Genomic DNA, 13768 nt, shown 5'->3' with positions numbered 1-13768 from the left:
TAAATTGATGACCAACTGCGAAAGGTAAACACAATTTTTAAGGCTAACCCAAAGGTAAACAAAAACATCCTTTATCAATTACACCTGTGCAAAAATATAATAAAAATGATCAGCTGCATAAACGTATATAAAATAAAATCAATAAACGGGAATATAATTAAACAAATACATGGGCCATTGTATAAAATAAGTGTATGCAAATAATCAGCTGCATAAACTAATATTAAATAAAATCAATAATGCGGAAACTGTTTAACAAATATATTTCATGACATATATAAATACGAGTTTGCCATTGTGTTTAATAAAAAACTCATTTGTTATTTATAAAAAAGTTATTTAGAAAAAGGTCTAAAACATATTTAAGAAATTAGAAAAAAATTGTAGCATTTGAACTATTATTTGGATTGCTTAAACCATGTGATAAAATGTTTTAAATTTAATACACCATTAAATTAAATACGCCGCATACCAAAATGAAGTTATAAACAATAATATGACGATCATACATTTATTTAAAAACACACATCCTTAAAATTAGACTTGCAGAACAAGTTGCAGCAATTAGGATGCTTGTGGGTGTTGATGTTGATGTCCAAACACTCCTGGCGGTTTCGTTTGGGCAATCTAAGCAAATCTGCAAGAAAATGTAAATGTAAATGGAATACAATTTCGTCAAGGATATGAGTGCCCAAACGTACTTAGCTTATTTTTCTTATCGCGAACGTTATTGATGTCATTAATTTCAGCTGGGCAGGTAAGCACCCAATTGCAGGGCTTATCCCATTCCGAGCAGGTGAAATCGCATACGCACTGATACTGAAGTTTTCCCTTGCACCGGGGATTCGAGTTCGTGACCACTGGGCACAGTTTTTGGGAGCACTGGGCACAAACCAGCTCGGTGGCAACAACAAGGAGCAGCAGGCTCAGCAGAATCTTGGCAACCATTTCGAAGACTTCTCAGATGAAGTGCCAAGAGTGCCGCACCTTTTATAGTCTATCCCAGCTTCAAGTGGGCTATTTTTAATTTGGCCTTTTTAGCAATTGTGTAAATATAGGTGGATATGTGGGTATAAAAGCAGGCTGCTCTTGGGTTGATCATTTGAGTGACCTGGTAACCAACATGACGGCCACACGAGTTCTGCTGATTTTGCAACTGCTAGCTTGCTTGATGACCCTAATATCGGGCTCCAACCTGAAGTCCTGCCATCCATTCATTGGCCTGAACAACTGCGTTGCTAGTGGCTACAAGGAGCCCAAGCTTCCGCCCCGGGACAATGCCTGCTGCGGACCCCATTGCGTCTACAAGGGTCCAAGTGTTTCATGTACCGGTCCCTGCAACAACAAAGCCGTGAATCGTTGCCTCCTGGACACACATTGTGGCGCAGGCCAGGCCTTCTCCTTCGTATGCATGTCAGATTGCGAGCTGGCTAAGAAAAATACCAATCGCCTGGCAGCTGGATATGCCCGTGAGTGTTTTTGATAATTTAGAACATTTGCTTGCTTAATTATATAACGTATTTTACTATTTGCTTAGGTCTTATTTCCTTCCCCATGGCCAAGAACAAGTGCCTGGCCATGAACACCAAATGCGGCATCAATTGTTGCTGTCGTGAGAATTGTCCTAATCGGTTTTGTAAATTTTAATGCCCTCAATAAAGATTTTTAAAAGTTAAATCTCTGCTATCGGTTCAAAAGAAAGCATCAAATTGGCGCTTAAATTCAAATAACACCCATGCAGTGTTGTTAAATGCGCGAAGTACAGTAATGTGTGCTCACAGTCGTTCACTCTCCATGCAATCGAGATTAGTTGCCGATTTGCCCAACTCAACCAACAGCAGTCGTGGCCGAGCGGTTAAGGCGTCTGACTAGAAATCAGATTCCCTCTGGGAGCGTAGGTTCGAATCCTACCGACTGCGATAGAGATACAATTATTTTTTGAATTTTTAATTATAAAAATATTACGCCGTATAGTTTGATCTCAATTCAAGTTTAAATAAATATTTATTATTAATTTCTTGTGCTATCTGCACAAGTTTCTCACTTTAACTGTTTCATATCTTTTTTTTTTCGGCACATTTGGCTAAAAATTCAGGAATTTGAATATCTCTCCTTTTTCATCTTTATTTAGTAACTCATAGACATACGTACATATGAATGCTGTTTATTTACAACTCGAGAATTCCTTCATACTGCACGTACACGAAACACCCTATTAACACTACTTGCAGTACATTGGTTATCGATAACCGATACGAAAACATTTGTTGTTAAGTATCTCAGTCTATAATTTCTAGAATAAGTAAACAAACACTAATATTATTGAGAAATGAAAGCGTAAGTAACTTTTTAGAATGGTTACGAATGGATAAGTTTCTAAAGTCCTTCCCCGCCATTTCAGTGCACTCAAAGACAGGTGCAGAGTCTGCCTGGAAGTCAGTGAACACATGGTAAACATTTTCGAGAAAAAAGAAGAATACATTTCAATAGCACACATGATCTCCGAATGCACCGGCTGTGATATTGAAGTAGGGGACAATCTCTCGGAGCTTATTTGCCCAACCTGTCTGGAGGACGCCCAGAGTGCATTCGATATTATTGGAACCTACGAGCGCAGCTACCGGATCTTCTGGGAGGCACAGGATGCGGTCCTTGAGGAGGATTTGCCAGACGGAGAGGTGTACACAATATCGGACAGCGAGAGTAGCACATCCCACGATACCGATGGGAAGCGAAAGTGCAATTACAAGGCAGCTAGCAGCATAAGCATCAATGTCGATGAAATCTATGAGATATCAGAAGATGAATGTGATCCAACCGTTGACACCAAAAATGAAGACTCTAGACAGCAACAGAATACAAAAGGATCCAAACAAAACAGCCCATCGGTCAAGGTAGTCAAGCATACTCCACGAACTGGAAGTACTGCATCAGAAGATCAGCTAATTGAGACTGGCACCGAAAAACTGGATTCCAACGACAGTAATTTTGTTGGCAGTGGTACTCGGACGGCCTACAAGTGTTCCCACTGCAGCAAGTCCTTTCCACATCGATCCATCTACGTGGCGCACAAGCGTATCCACACGGGAGAACGTCCATTCAAATGCCCCAGCTGCCCGCTGTCTTTCCGACTGAAAACCTTTCTGAAAAGGCACAGCATCCTACATTTGGGAGAACGATCTTTCACGTGCGAGATCTGCAGCAAGTCTTTTCCGGAAAAAACTAACCTGTACCACCACAAGAAGATACACTCCGACGATAAGCCCTTCGTGTGCTCCTCCTGTCCGATGGCCTTTCGGTTCAAGAGCCACCTAGATCGCCACACAATGAGGCACACGGGCGAACGACCGTTTAAGTGTGACTATTGCGGAAAGGACTTCCCGGTACGCGGTAGCCTTGAGAAGCACATAAGGATCCACACGGGAGAACGTCCTTTTGAATGCTCAATATGCCAATCGGGCTTCGCGGATTTATCGAACCTAACATCACACATGCGTATCCATTCGAATGAACGACCCTTCAAATGTGATTCCTGCGACAAGCGATTTCTGGATAAGTTTCGCCTGGCAAAACATAAAATGACCCACTCGATAGAACGACCCTTCAAGTGTACTGACTGCCTGTCCTGTTTTTCAACTGCAGCCTGCCTCTACCATCACAGATTTGTACACATGCCGAAAGGACCTTTTAAATGTGAGGATTGCGGTTCAGTCCTTAAGAATATGATTCTTTTTCGGAGGCATGCCAGGAGTCACGGCAAGGTGTTAGAACTGTAATATTGTAGTTTTCAACTCCTTCAAGAAAGTTTTCAAACTGATAACAGTTCGATAATACATATGTTGATGCGCCTAACAGCCCACTGTTACGGCAACAGGGTGCCTATGCCACCAGCAAAGTGAATGCAAAGCCGAAATGGTAAACAAACTATTGCCTCTAATAAATAAAATATCTAGTTAATACAACTAACTATAGTAAGTACGTTTGATCTATTTAATGGATTACCGCCTGAAACGTACGTTTCGTTCAAATTCAGGAAAATGGAGAACAAGTGCCGAGTTTGTCTGGCTGACTCCAAAAACTTGGTAAACATTTTCGAGGAGAGACAGGATCTTCGAATTTCAATAGCTCATATGATATCCAAATGCACCGGCTTTAAAGTTGAGAAAGGGGACTCATTCCCGCCCTCAATTTGCCCAGCTTGTCTGCAGGATGTCCACAGTGCGTTTGCGATCATAAAAACCTACGAACGCAGCTACCAGGTCTTCTGTGAAGTGCAGGACACGGTTCTCGAGGAGGACGAAATCATCGAGCTGTCGGACTCCGACGAGGTAGTATCCATCAAAGAAGGAGAGGAGGAAGGCCATTCAAGAAGAACTACGGCAGCCGCTGATGAAAAGGCGGCCCAGGAAGAAGTTAAAGGTGATCATTTTGAAGAAGTTGGCGGGCATAAGACTCACGTCTGCACACAGTGCCACCTGTCCTATGAGAGCCCTGACCTCCTAGAGCTCCACAGCCTGCGACACTACACGAGCGAAGGACCCAGTCCAAGGTCCTTAGCGGACAACAACGAACTGAAAATGCACACCAGCACGCACGCGGGCAAAAAAGTGATGAGGAAGAACGCCAGACAGCTCACAAGGACGCTTGCATACAAGTGTATCTACTGCTACAAGTCCTTTTCGAGCCCATCGAGCTGTCGCCGCCACTATAAGAGGCACACGGGGGAAAGACCCTACGCATGTGGTACTTGCCAGAAGCCATTTGCAGATGCTGCTTCCGTTAAAAGACATATGAGGATTCACACGGGCGAAAGACCCTACAAGTGCCCCACCTGCCAGTCGACCTTCACGGATTCATCTTCTTTTAGGCAACACAGTCGGATTCACACGGGAGAAAAGCCGTTCAAGTGCGATCTGTGCGAGAAGTTCTTCAGGGAGCGGTCGGATGCTCGGAAGCACAGGAGGAGCCACACTGGAGAAAAGCGATTCCAGTGCTCTTTATGCAAGAGGGCTTTTTGCCAAATCCATAGTCTACGTAGGCATTTGGAACTCAATCATGTGGACCAGGACAAGTCTCAGGCCTAATTTAGTTTAAAACTTAAAACAAAAGTTTGTTTTATTACTTTTAAAACGTTTTATACATAAGAATTCCATCCAAGGAATATTTCATAAACGAAATATTTCATATGCATACGAAAGCAAAAACAGAAATCTAACAAAAGTTTTCTTTATACATTAAGATAGAAAAAAACACAATTTTTAAAACATAAATGTTTCTTTAGAGAAAAAGAAAAAAAAGAAACTCAATTCATCGCAGTCGGTAGGATTCGAACCTACGCTCCCAGAGGGAATCTGATTTCTAGTCAGACGCCTTAACCGCTCGGCCACGACTGCTCTTGCAGCGAGTGAAGTCAAAACCAATGTTAGCTTAGATGTAGAGAAACTGTAAAATAAAGCCGATAACCAATTTAATGGAAAAATTTTAAAAGTGCGAAAATCAAAAATTTTAAATTTTCTTCCACTAATAAAGGGAATTTTTTTTTCCAACTGTTATTTATTTGTTTCAATAAACATTTATAAATACGTTTACAAATACATTTATAAATATTCCTCCATACTTCACCGCATTGGTAAACAATTCGAATTCGCGTATCCATCTGACTATCAACTTGGTAAAGTTCAGAAAAAGTATACAAAAATGAAGCCTACGTTGGGCAAACTTTCATTTGGTTTCTCTTTGATTTCCGTGAAATGCATCGTAGTACAAAATGAATAGTTTAAATCATATTCACACTTACAAAACGAGGTCTACACTAAGGCAATCTTCTTGCTATTTTATATGTTCGTGGTGCGGTCGAGGACTTATAATTTATAATTACTGTCATACATCGTATATTGTGTGCGGTGTCCAGTGTACATTTCACATATAAAAATTTACGTAATTAAAACCTGTTAGATCACAAAGGAAAATGCTAATAAATAGGAATTTGCTTAGACATAAGTACATGGATACATGTGGTCGCGTTTACTAACTAAGGTACAAGTTCAACTGATACATTGTATGTTTGGCTTTTCGAAAAGTCATTAAAAAGCATAAAAACCGTTGTCAAAAAACTGCAATTTCCGTTTTAAATGCACTTTGCAAAAGTATACATCAATTTATGTTTAACTGCTTGCGCGGCTGATAATTTTTACTTGCTGCACATCGATATCATAGGTTAGAACTATATGTATGGGGTCTTTCAGGCTCGGTCCCGAACCGAGGTTTCTTCAAAGATTCATAACCGACAGCGACAACTAATTTTGACACAAAAGCGTTAAATAGTTGTGTGTGCGTGTGATAATACCGACCAGGCCTAAGGGGCCATCTTGCCGACGTCCTGCATCATGACCAAAGATCCCACCATCGCCACTAACGTGCGGTCCAGCCAAGTCACAGGGTTCGGGTACAGGAATCCGCCCTCATAGAAGCCCAGATGACCGCCGTGGGCCACCTCCACATAAGCTGTGTTTTGGCGCGTGGCTGAGGGCAAAGATTGAATAAGCAACCTGATAGGGAATAGAGATTTAATTTACTTACTGGCATACTCCTTGATGGGATGCAGCAAGTCCTCTGGAATCAAGGGATCATCCTTGGCATTGATGAAGATCATGGGCTTCTTGATCGAGTCGAAGTAGAACAGCGACGAGCTCCACTTGTACAACTCCTGGGTGGAGGGGAAGTTGTACACTCGCCTCGTGTAGGCCTCATCCAATTCGGGCAGAGTGGCAGCCGCGATGATTTCGCGCTCGTTGAGATTATGCCGAGTCTTCACCTCGTCGGACAGGAGGACATGTCGATGTCGCAGGATAATGCTCTTCACATTCTCAGTCATGATGTATAGGTAAAAGCGACGGAAGTTTTGCCAGTTGAGCAACCACTTGGTGCCTCTGAAATAGAGATACTTAGTATTTAGCACAGATTTCCAATACAAACAGTTTGAGTAGTTTGAAGGCAACTCACTCGACGGCATTGTAGCCTTGGCATATGGATATGCCTCCAATGACGCTGTTGGGCTTTGTCTTCTGGTCCTCACCCATGTACTTGGTGACCAAATTGCCGCCCAGACTGAAACCAACCGCAACGATTCGACTTTGGCGGTACTTCTGGTGCAAATGCTCCACCATGGCCGCGAAATCCTCCGTGTGGCCGTAGGTAAAAATGCGTGTGGAGGTCACCTGGACACTGCGCAGTGCGCCAATGTGATTTAGCACCGCACAGCGGTATCCATTGCACTGGGCCAAGTGCACGAACGTGCGAATGTAGACCGATTCCGAGCTGTTGGCGATGCCCGGACAAATGGCCACCGTGATGTCATCTGTTGGGAGTGTTGGGAACGTTTAATACTGGCAATGCATCAGGATTAAGCTGCCAAACTCACCCTCCTGTTCGTTGAGTGGCTGGTACAAGTCATAGGTCAATGTGGAACCATCTTGCAGCGACATGTAAACGCGTTCTCCGAGTGGCCAGGGACACCGCACTCGGCCCACAATGCTGTGCAAAACTGTCTGGACATGGCCACTGAAGCCCCAAAGTCTCGGGGGAATGTATCTGAAAAGTGTGGAAAGAGACGTGTATTAAACGTATATTCCCCTTAATCAGCAAATATCGTATGGGTCAAAATCCTACTATAAATGCTGATACTGCTATTTGTACGTATGTACGTAGATACATTTTATTTTATTCTGAACTTGTTTGCCCTTGACATTGCATTTTGAATTATGGCAATGATAAATCTGCACACAATTGCTTCCAGTTTAGTTAGCAGGCAATTTGCCAAATTTGAGCAAATATAATTCATACAAATTGAATTTTGATCTGCGTCCAAGTTTTTCAATGCGATGACTTACAAATTCGAAAGAGAATGCCACTAAATGCACAAAGCCGCAATTCAGCAAACCGCATTAGAACCAATTGAACCTAATTGAGTACACGCAGCAACACCAGAATCAGATGGAGAAAGTCGGATGTTCGCTACTAAAGGTACTCTCACTCAATTGAATAGTATATTTTACCCATTTAGAACTAACAGAGTATAGAGTAGTTATACCAAAGTATACAAAGTTACTTCATTAAGTTCATTTAAGCTCTGAGCAAAGCATTTTTCCCTGCGTGTATCAAGAATCATGTCAGCCGTGCAAAAACGTGATACAATTTTGTGTATCCATTTGTGAGCTCAGCAACAGTAGCCTTTCAATTAGTATCAATCAAAGTAAAATGGTGAAAAGTTTGTGGGCAGGGGCGTGGCCGCTTTGGGAACTGGCACAAATGTCGGCGTATCTGCCTCTTCAATTTTTAATCAGTTTCAAGCATGAATTTCCGAACAGTAATCAATAAGACACCGTGTGTTTAATGAATAATACCAGGGCATATGTACATATAGAAATGTGTTGTAGAGTTAATGTGTCGTTAAGGGTTCGCCAGCCTAAAAGCAGAAACAGCTGCAATTCTTTCCCACCTTTAAATTTAAATTGTCAGCTAAAAGCGAGTGACAAACGGTGCTAATGAGTCATTCTAGGTTTCTTTCAATGCCGCACCCCTCAAATAATCTCCTTCAGGGAATGTAGAAGCCTCTCGACCATCTAGCCACCTGATCTTCACCCAACATGAGCTAACATAGTTAGTAGTTGTGTATACTAGTATTCTTATATCATAATGGCAATATAATCCCACTGTTATGAGCCTATTTGGGAAAACGCTACGTAATTATTTACTTAACTTAAAGAACCTATTTTACGATATGTGGAGAAGCAACGACACGTAATAAAACTTTTGAATATACAAATGCGAGTATATAAGGTCATGCCACTTTCTGGGCATAGAAAACATGAAAATAAAATCCGAAAAACTTAATTACACTAGAAAACGGGGTCTATTGTTCGAATTTCTAAGCCATAACATCGCTTGCCGTGGGTAGAACAAATGCGCAGCAAGGTGACGGAAATTAATAGGCACTCGAGCATTTTAGCCGAGTAAATCTCACCTTTCAACCGGTTTGTCAGAAAACCGCAGAGAAAACGCAGGTGAGAGGAGAAGAAAGCTGCGGTGTGGTCGAGAGAACTCTGCTTACGCAATCTTTGTTGTCAAACAAAAGCGGCAGCCGACTGGGCAAAAAGCCAAAACAAAAAGCGAAAACATTCACAGGTAGTGCCGGCATTTGAATCAGCAAACCCAAAGTGCCAAAAGGAAACTGCGCCAACAATTCGCCGGCAATCTTTTCATTATCAACCTACATTTCCATACAGAAACGTATATATAAACATATATAGCTTGAGGAAACCCCACGCGATTATTGAATGACGGGGAAATTTGTGGCCAAAATCGGGTTGCTAGGCGTTAGTCGCCGTCTTAACTGCGTAATTGTGGGGAGAACTTTGAGCTACATATATTGTTATTAATCCTTATCGCGCCTTCTGGCAAGCAGACATGTGGAAAAAGTAAATTAAAAACGAAAGAAGAATTCCATTTAATTATGCGGTTTCTGGGTTTCGAAAGAGAAACGCCTAGGGCTTTCAAGACTTGCACAAAATATTGCAAATCGAATGAAAATTTTCCAGGCGTCCACCCACAGCCAACGAAAAATGTTTGTCAAGGAAACTACAAAAGTTCATGAATATGTTTGACATTAAACTTAATTTCCGTATCATTAAACTGGTGATAACCTTCGCTAAACTGGCAAAATACAAATCCTAATTTAAAACAATTTCTATGCCCGATAACCTATTGAAATATTTTTAGCCTATGACCGCAAAAGTACACATATTATGAGTAAGGGGTCTTACTTCACCGATAACGAAGCCACAGTGGGGAACGAATGCACTTTATTTTATAGAGGGGTACGTATACTGAACACATGTGTCGCACAAACCATATCAGCCAATAAGATAGGGGTAGAATTGCATTTAATCAATGGGTTCGCAGATAGTAAGTGCAAATGCTGATGAGTTTCTGAATTATTTAGACAGCGACATCATGATTATTGACTAATTTGCCATTCATGATTCATTCGGCAGCTGGGAATCCGACGGACTGCGTGAAACAATACCTATTATTTTGCACATGCTGCTTAATTGGTGGTTTTAAGTAATTTGAGGTGATGGCGGACTTGCTTATCAGCGAAACAGACTAACTAATATTTTGGCGCGACTGTGATGCTGATGGCATGGGTAATTATCTTCTCAGAACTTAAATAACCTCCCTGAAAAATGAGTAGTTCTATGATGGAAATAGAATCCTATTGCTCACTATATTCATATAGCACTGATATGATGAAGATATATATGTGCTATCGTATCGATTACGATGGAAGTAATCCTACAAGAAGCGAAGGCTGCCATCATTTTGGCCACACCTGTGACCCTGGATGAGTTACATATGAACGGGGTGAAAAGAGCAAGGGATGATTTGCACACGATTTCGCCCCGCTTTTTTACGGATTACTTACGGTTCCCGCAGGACGGGCGCGATCTTGTAGAGGCAGTCCAGGAACTGGGCGTCCAGGCACCAAACACTGGGCTTCAGCGGCTGGCTGTGGACATTGAGGATGCGGAACAGGATGCACACGATGACGGCGATGAGGGTGAGGAAGGCGGTGGACATGGTGGCGCTGGGTGCTCCGAGTTTCTAGCCAGGATCCGAGGAAGTGGCCCGCCTTTTCATCCAATCGAACACCACTTATCCTGCGATTTTGCGCACCTCCTTGCGGCTTGTCTTGGTGTTTTTCAGGGTAATACGCGTTGCTTGTTTCCTTTCTCTGCGCGTTTGCTAGTTATTTGGCCGGCGAAAATATGTTAACACTTTCCACGCAAACCGGATTTAAATGCTGCTCGAAATTTCTGAAAATTCGCCTGCTACGAATTTTTTCAACTGATAGATGTGGTGTTACCGCAGGCGGGGCTATTCGAAAATACCGACTGCGTGGGCGGCGCTGGCGAACTATCGGTTGCATATTTTCAGTATTTTTAGCTTGGGCGCCAAAATGAAAGCGTTTAAAATTATACATTAATCATAATAATGTTGCGTGGGGTTTTTAAATGAATAAAAACATAATTGAATTGAAATGCATTTACAGCTTTACGCAGTGCAGACAATAAGCCGTGGTATTTTGTGCGTATCGTGTAGCTATACCCGTAAACTACCATCTCTAGCCACCAATAACAAAAAAAGAAGCATAATATTATTAAACAAAAAATGCGAAAAATAAAAAGCTTTCTTTATTATAAATGGTTGTTACGAAATGTATAACAAAATATATGCTGCCTGACTGATTTTAAGGACGCTTTTTTGTAAATATTTGTAGCCTCAACTTAATATTTTATGGCTTTAATTTGCTGACAAATGTAATGTTGATAAAGTAAATCCTAATGTTTTTTCTTAAATGAAATATACAGTGAATAAATAAACGTAACTGATATAAAATGTGATGAGGTGCTAGGGAACAGATATTATAACGAATTCCAAGTTTTAAATACAACACAATTAATTGGAAAGCTATTGGCGAAGCTTCGAAGGAGGTATCTTAATCTCAGCCTTGTAGGTAATCCATCAGGAAAGGCTTATCATCTGGAGCGTAGGGCGTCAATGGAACGTCGTATGGTAGTGGAAAAGCAGGCACGCCGTCGCGATTGTTGCCCAAGGGAAAGGTGTCCTCGCCAGTCTGAAAATCAAGGAGCACCAGTTACAACGAACATAGATTAAACAAGCTCTCAAAACTTACCACGAATCTAGGTAGGAATAGGACGCCAACCTCGTAGTTGGCGATTCTCAGGCAGGGCTGGATATTCGAGTTCTTGTTGAAGCAGCCCCAGGCTGCCTTCGACAGATTGGCGGAGGTTAAAACGAACCAATACACCGACTGGTCCTCCAGATTGAAGCGCGTATAGCTCTTGATGTGCGGCATTGCGCGCGAGCGATAGCGATCGCTGGACTTCCACTGCTGCAGGTAGTCCTTGAGCCACGGCTGCTTATCGTTGGTGTTCTTGCCGTAGGGCAGGCACCCGCCGCCCAGCATGCCATCATGACTGCCCGACACGTTACCGAAACTGGGATAAATCATCTTGAAGGGCGGCATCTGGCGCAGTTTGCCCACAGGCGTGGAATCCTTCTTCAGACTATTGACGAAGTCCTGCTGAATCCAGGCTTGCACGCTGACTCCCAGGCTGCCGATGCTCGAGCTTTGGCAGACGACGGGTATACGATCGTCGATGGGCGCCGCGTGCTTGGAGAGCAAGGAGCCCAAGCGAGCGTGACCCCACGGATGACCACGCACGCTGCTCTCCCGATGACCGCCGGGCACAGAGCCCAAAAAGAAAACGCTGTGGAGGGAAACAATTGAGAGGTTTACGCTACAATGCTTGCTTGTGTCCTACTTGATGGCACTGAAGTCACTCTTTCGGATCCTTGCTATCCAAGGCTGCAACTGCGTTATTTTGTACTCCACCAGGTACAGCATAAGATCCTGTTTGAAGCCCGTCAGACTTTCGCCAGCGCCCGTATCCGCATCCTCCGGCAAAGCAGGCAGCTTGGGACTTATCCACAAGCCCTGCGTGCGGTTGTGCCAGTCGTCCTCGTACAGATTCGCCGTGGAGATGACCACCCGCATGGAGCCATCGCTGTAGCCCAGGAACATCATCTTGGTGTGCGAGGTGGCAAAGGGCGTGGGCATTCTGACACGAATGGCCGTGACCTGCGGCTTGAACTTGCCGATGCTAAGCAGCTCCGGAGACTCGTCGCCGTAGAGTACCAAAAGTGGTTTGTCCCTGCAAGTTGAGCGTTTGCATTACCACGATGAGTAGATATTAATCAGATATTACTTACAGTATCCCGGCAAAATAGTAGTGTCCCAGGAGCCAGCCAATGTCCACCATAAAGTTGATCTGAACGGTGCTCTCAATCTCGCCCAGACTCTCGTCCAGGATTTCCTGGAGCGTTATGCTCAATGGTTCCGAGTGAGTGGACTTGGAGTCCGTAATCGCCGTGAGGAACATGTTATATGGAGCGGCTCGCTCCAGCTTTTTGGCCATCCCTCCCTTTTCGATTACCACGGGAATATAGTCCTTGATGTTTTTGGCGTTCAGCTTCTGTTTTTTGGCGAGGTTTGAGGTGTCTTGCGAAGCAGCTGGCCTGGAACTTGTGGATCCACTGGGCTTGGTATCTAAGGACCCTGAACTCGCAGATCCACTGGCAATCGGAGCATTTACTGGTGGTTTTGAGCCCGAGGACTGGGCTTCCTTCTCCTTCTTGACCGCCTTTTTGGGAAACAGTTTCTCCAGCAACTTCAACTGGGTGTGGATCATCTCGCTGGAGTACTTCGCTGGTATCTCGTAGTCCCCCGATCCATTTCCCTTCTCATAGATGGCATCCACTGTATAAAAGCCAAATATAATATGGGGATCCATTTTATTGGAATTTACTTACGGTGGGCATGGGAGAACTCGCCGAAATGAATGGGATTCTTTCTGTAGCACTTTTCGCCATAAGGACACTCCTTCATGTTGCTTAATATTTACTACTTGATAACAATAACAACAAAACAATTAACACAAATAGAATTTCGCAAATGGTGTGCCAAAAAAAAACAAAGCGCGCTCAGCTGGCGATGGCAATTAATCGATTGCAAAAATACCGTTGGCTAAATAAGAAATTTCAAAATGTTGCATGACTTACTTTAGTTTAAATTATATATTATAGAAGTGAATATGATAAATATAGAAAAATTCCGTACATTACG

General features: G+C 43.0%; 6 protein-coding genes and 2 non-coding genes across 9 annotated transcripts; 4 read left to right on the top strand and 4 right to left on the bottom strand.

Moving 5' to 3' along the window:
• Positions 1-476: 476 nt before the first annotated feature.
• On the bottom strand, positions 477-960 carry LOC6540874. The gene is made up of 2 exons (XM_001968497.3): positions 702-960; positions 477-637 (listed from the first exon to the last, which is right to left on the bottom strand). The coding sequence occupies exons 1-2, from the start codon at positions 946-948 to the stop codon at positions 516-518; spliced, it is 369 nt and encodes a 122-aa protein (XP_001968533.1). The 5' UTR covers positions 949-960; the 3' UTR covers positions 477-515.
• A 155-nt stretch (positions 961-1115) lies between these two features.
• On the top strand, positions 1116-1774 carry LOC6541110. Its single transcript, XM_001968496.3, has 2 exons — positions 1116-1469; positions 1538-1774. Exons 1-2 carry the CDS (start codon positions 1124-1126, stop codon positions 1645-1647), a joined length of 456 nt encoding a protein of 151 aa, XP_001968532.1. The 5' UTR covers positions 1116-1123; the 3' UTR covers positions 1648-1774.
• A 63-nt stretch (positions 1775-1837) lies between these two features.
• Trnas-aga lies at positions 1838-1919 on the top strand. The gene has a single exon. It is a non-coding gene; the product is annotated as a tRNA-Ser (tRNA).
• A 296-nt stretch (positions 1920-2215) lies between these two features.
• LOC6540864 (gastrula zinc finger protein XlCGF57.1) lies at positions 2216-3778 on the top strand. Its single transcript, XM_001968495.3, has 2 exons — positions 2216-2337; positions 2402-3778. Exons 1-2 carry the CDS (start codon positions 2330-2332, stop codon positions 3774-3776), a joined length of 1383 nt encoding a protein of 460 aa, XP_001968531.3. The 5' UTR covers positions 2216-2329; the 3' UTR covers positions 3777-3778.
• Positions 3779-3863: 85 nt separating this feature from the next.
• Positions 3864-5210, top strand: LOC6540904 (zinc finger protein 771). 2 transcript variants are annotated; one of them, XM_026979262.1, is made up of 2 exons: positions 3864-3915; positions 4034-5210. In XM_026979262.1, the coding sequence occupies exon 2, from the start codon at positions 4038-4040 to the stop codon at positions 5082-5084; it is 1047 nt and encodes a 348-aa protein (XP_026835063.1). In that variant the 5' UTR covers positions 3864-3915; positions 4034-4037; the 3' UTR covers positions 5085-5210. The 2 variants fall into 2 exon arrangements, with proteins under 2 accessions (XP_026835063.1, XP_001968530.1); XM_001968494.2 differs by having other exon boundaries at positions 3889-3971.
• A 101-nt stretch (positions 5211-5311) lies between these two features.
• Positions 5312-5393, bottom strand: Trnas-aga. Its single transcript has one exon. It is a non-coding gene; the product is annotated as a tRNA-Ser (tRNA).
• LOC6541020 (abhydrolase domain-containing protein 2) lies at positions 5327-10950 on the bottom strand. Its single transcript, XM_001968493.3, has 5 exons — positions 10484-10950; positions 7421-7590; positions 7003-7357; positions 6580-6929; positions 5327-6522 (listed from the first exon to the last, which is right to left on the bottom strand). Exons 1-5 carry the CDS (start codon positions 10636-10638, stop codon positions 6356-6358), a joined length of 1197 nt encoding a protein of 398 aa, XP_001968529.1. The 5' UTR covers positions 10639-10950; the 3' UTR covers positions 5327-6355.
• A 285-nt stretch (positions 10951-11235) lies between these two features.
• Positions 11236-13682, bottom strand: LOC6540805 (probable tyrosyl-DNA phosphodiesterase). Its single transcript, XM_001968492.3, has 5 exons — positions 13456-13682; positions 12856-13402; positions 12408-12797; positions 11756-12353; positions 11236-11695 (listed from the first exon to the last, which is right to left on the bottom strand). Exons 1-5 carry the CDS (start codon positions 13529-13531, stop codon positions 11564-11566), a joined length of 1743 nt encoding a protein of 580 aa, XP_001968528.1. The 5' UTR covers positions 13532-13682; the 3' UTR covers positions 11236-11563.
• Positions 13683-13768: the final 86 nt, after the last annotated feature.

This window comes from Drosophila erecta, unplaced genomic scaffold, assembly GCF_003286155.1.
Source record: "Drosophila erecta strain 14021-0224.00,06,07 unplaced genomic scaffold, DereRS2 tig00000055-arrow-pilon, whole genome shotgun sequence".
Taxonomy (NCBI): domain Eukaryota; kingdom Metazoa; phylum Arthropoda; class Insecta; order Diptera; family Drosophilidae; genus Drosophila; species Drosophila erecta.
The sequence above is the reverse complement of the archived record's forward strand: the minus strand, read 5'-3'. Positions and strand labels throughout refer to the sequence as shown.

What these genes read in the sequence shown, in the direction of transcription:
- LOC6540874 (XM_001968497.3), bottom strand. Translation starts at nt 948, where the DNA reads ATGGTTGCCAAGATTCTGCTGAGCCTGCTGCTCCTTGTTGTTGCCACC. An exon ending in CGATAAGAAAAATAAGCTAA is followed by an intron (nt 638 to 701) that starts GTACGTTTGGGC and finishes ATTTTCTTGCAG; the next exon opens with ATTTGCTTAGATTGCCCAAA.
- LOC6541110 (XM_001968496.3), top strand. Translation starts at nt 1,124, where the DNA reads ATGACGGCCACACGAGTTCTGCTGATTTTGCAACTGCTAGCTTGCTTG. An exon ending in CCTGGCAGCTGGATATGCCC is followed by an intron (nt 1,470 to 1,537) that starts GTGAGTGTTTTT and finishes CTATTTGCTTAG; the next exon opens with GTCTTATTTCCTTCCCCATG.
- LOC6540904 (XM_026979262.1), top strand. Translation starts at nt 4,038, where the DNA reads ATGGAGAACAAGTGCCGAGTTTGTCTGGCTGACTCCAAAAACTTGGTA.
- LOC6541020 (XM_001968493.3), bottom strand. Translation starts at nt 10,638, where the DNA reads ATGTCCACCGCCTTCCTCACCCTCATCGCCGTCATCGTGTGCATCCTG. An exon ending in CAAGGCTACAATGCCGTCGA is followed by an intron (nt 6,930 to 7,002) that starts GTGAGTTGCCTT and finishes TCTCTATTTCAG; the next exon opens with AGGCACCAAGTGGTTGCTCA. An exon ending in TCCCATCAAGGAGTATGCCA is followed by an intron (nt 6,523 to 6,579) that starts GTAAGTAAATTA and finishes CTTTGCCCTCAG; the next exon opens with CCACGCGCCAAAACACAGCT.
- LOC6540805 (XM_001968492.3), bottom strand. Translation starts at nt 13,531, where the DNA reads ATGAAGGAGTGTCCTTATGGCGAAAAGTGCTACAGAAAGAATCCCATT. An exon ending in TACTATTTTGCCGGGATACT is followed by an intron (nt 12,798 to 12,855) that starts GTAAGTAATATC and finishes CTCAACTTGCAG; the next exon opens with GGACAAACCACTTTTGGTAC. An exon ending in AGTGACTTCAGTGCCATCAA is followed by an intron (nt 12,354 to 12,407) that starts GTAGGACACAAG and finishes TTCCCTCCACAG; the next exon opens with CGTTTTCTTTTTGGGCTCTG.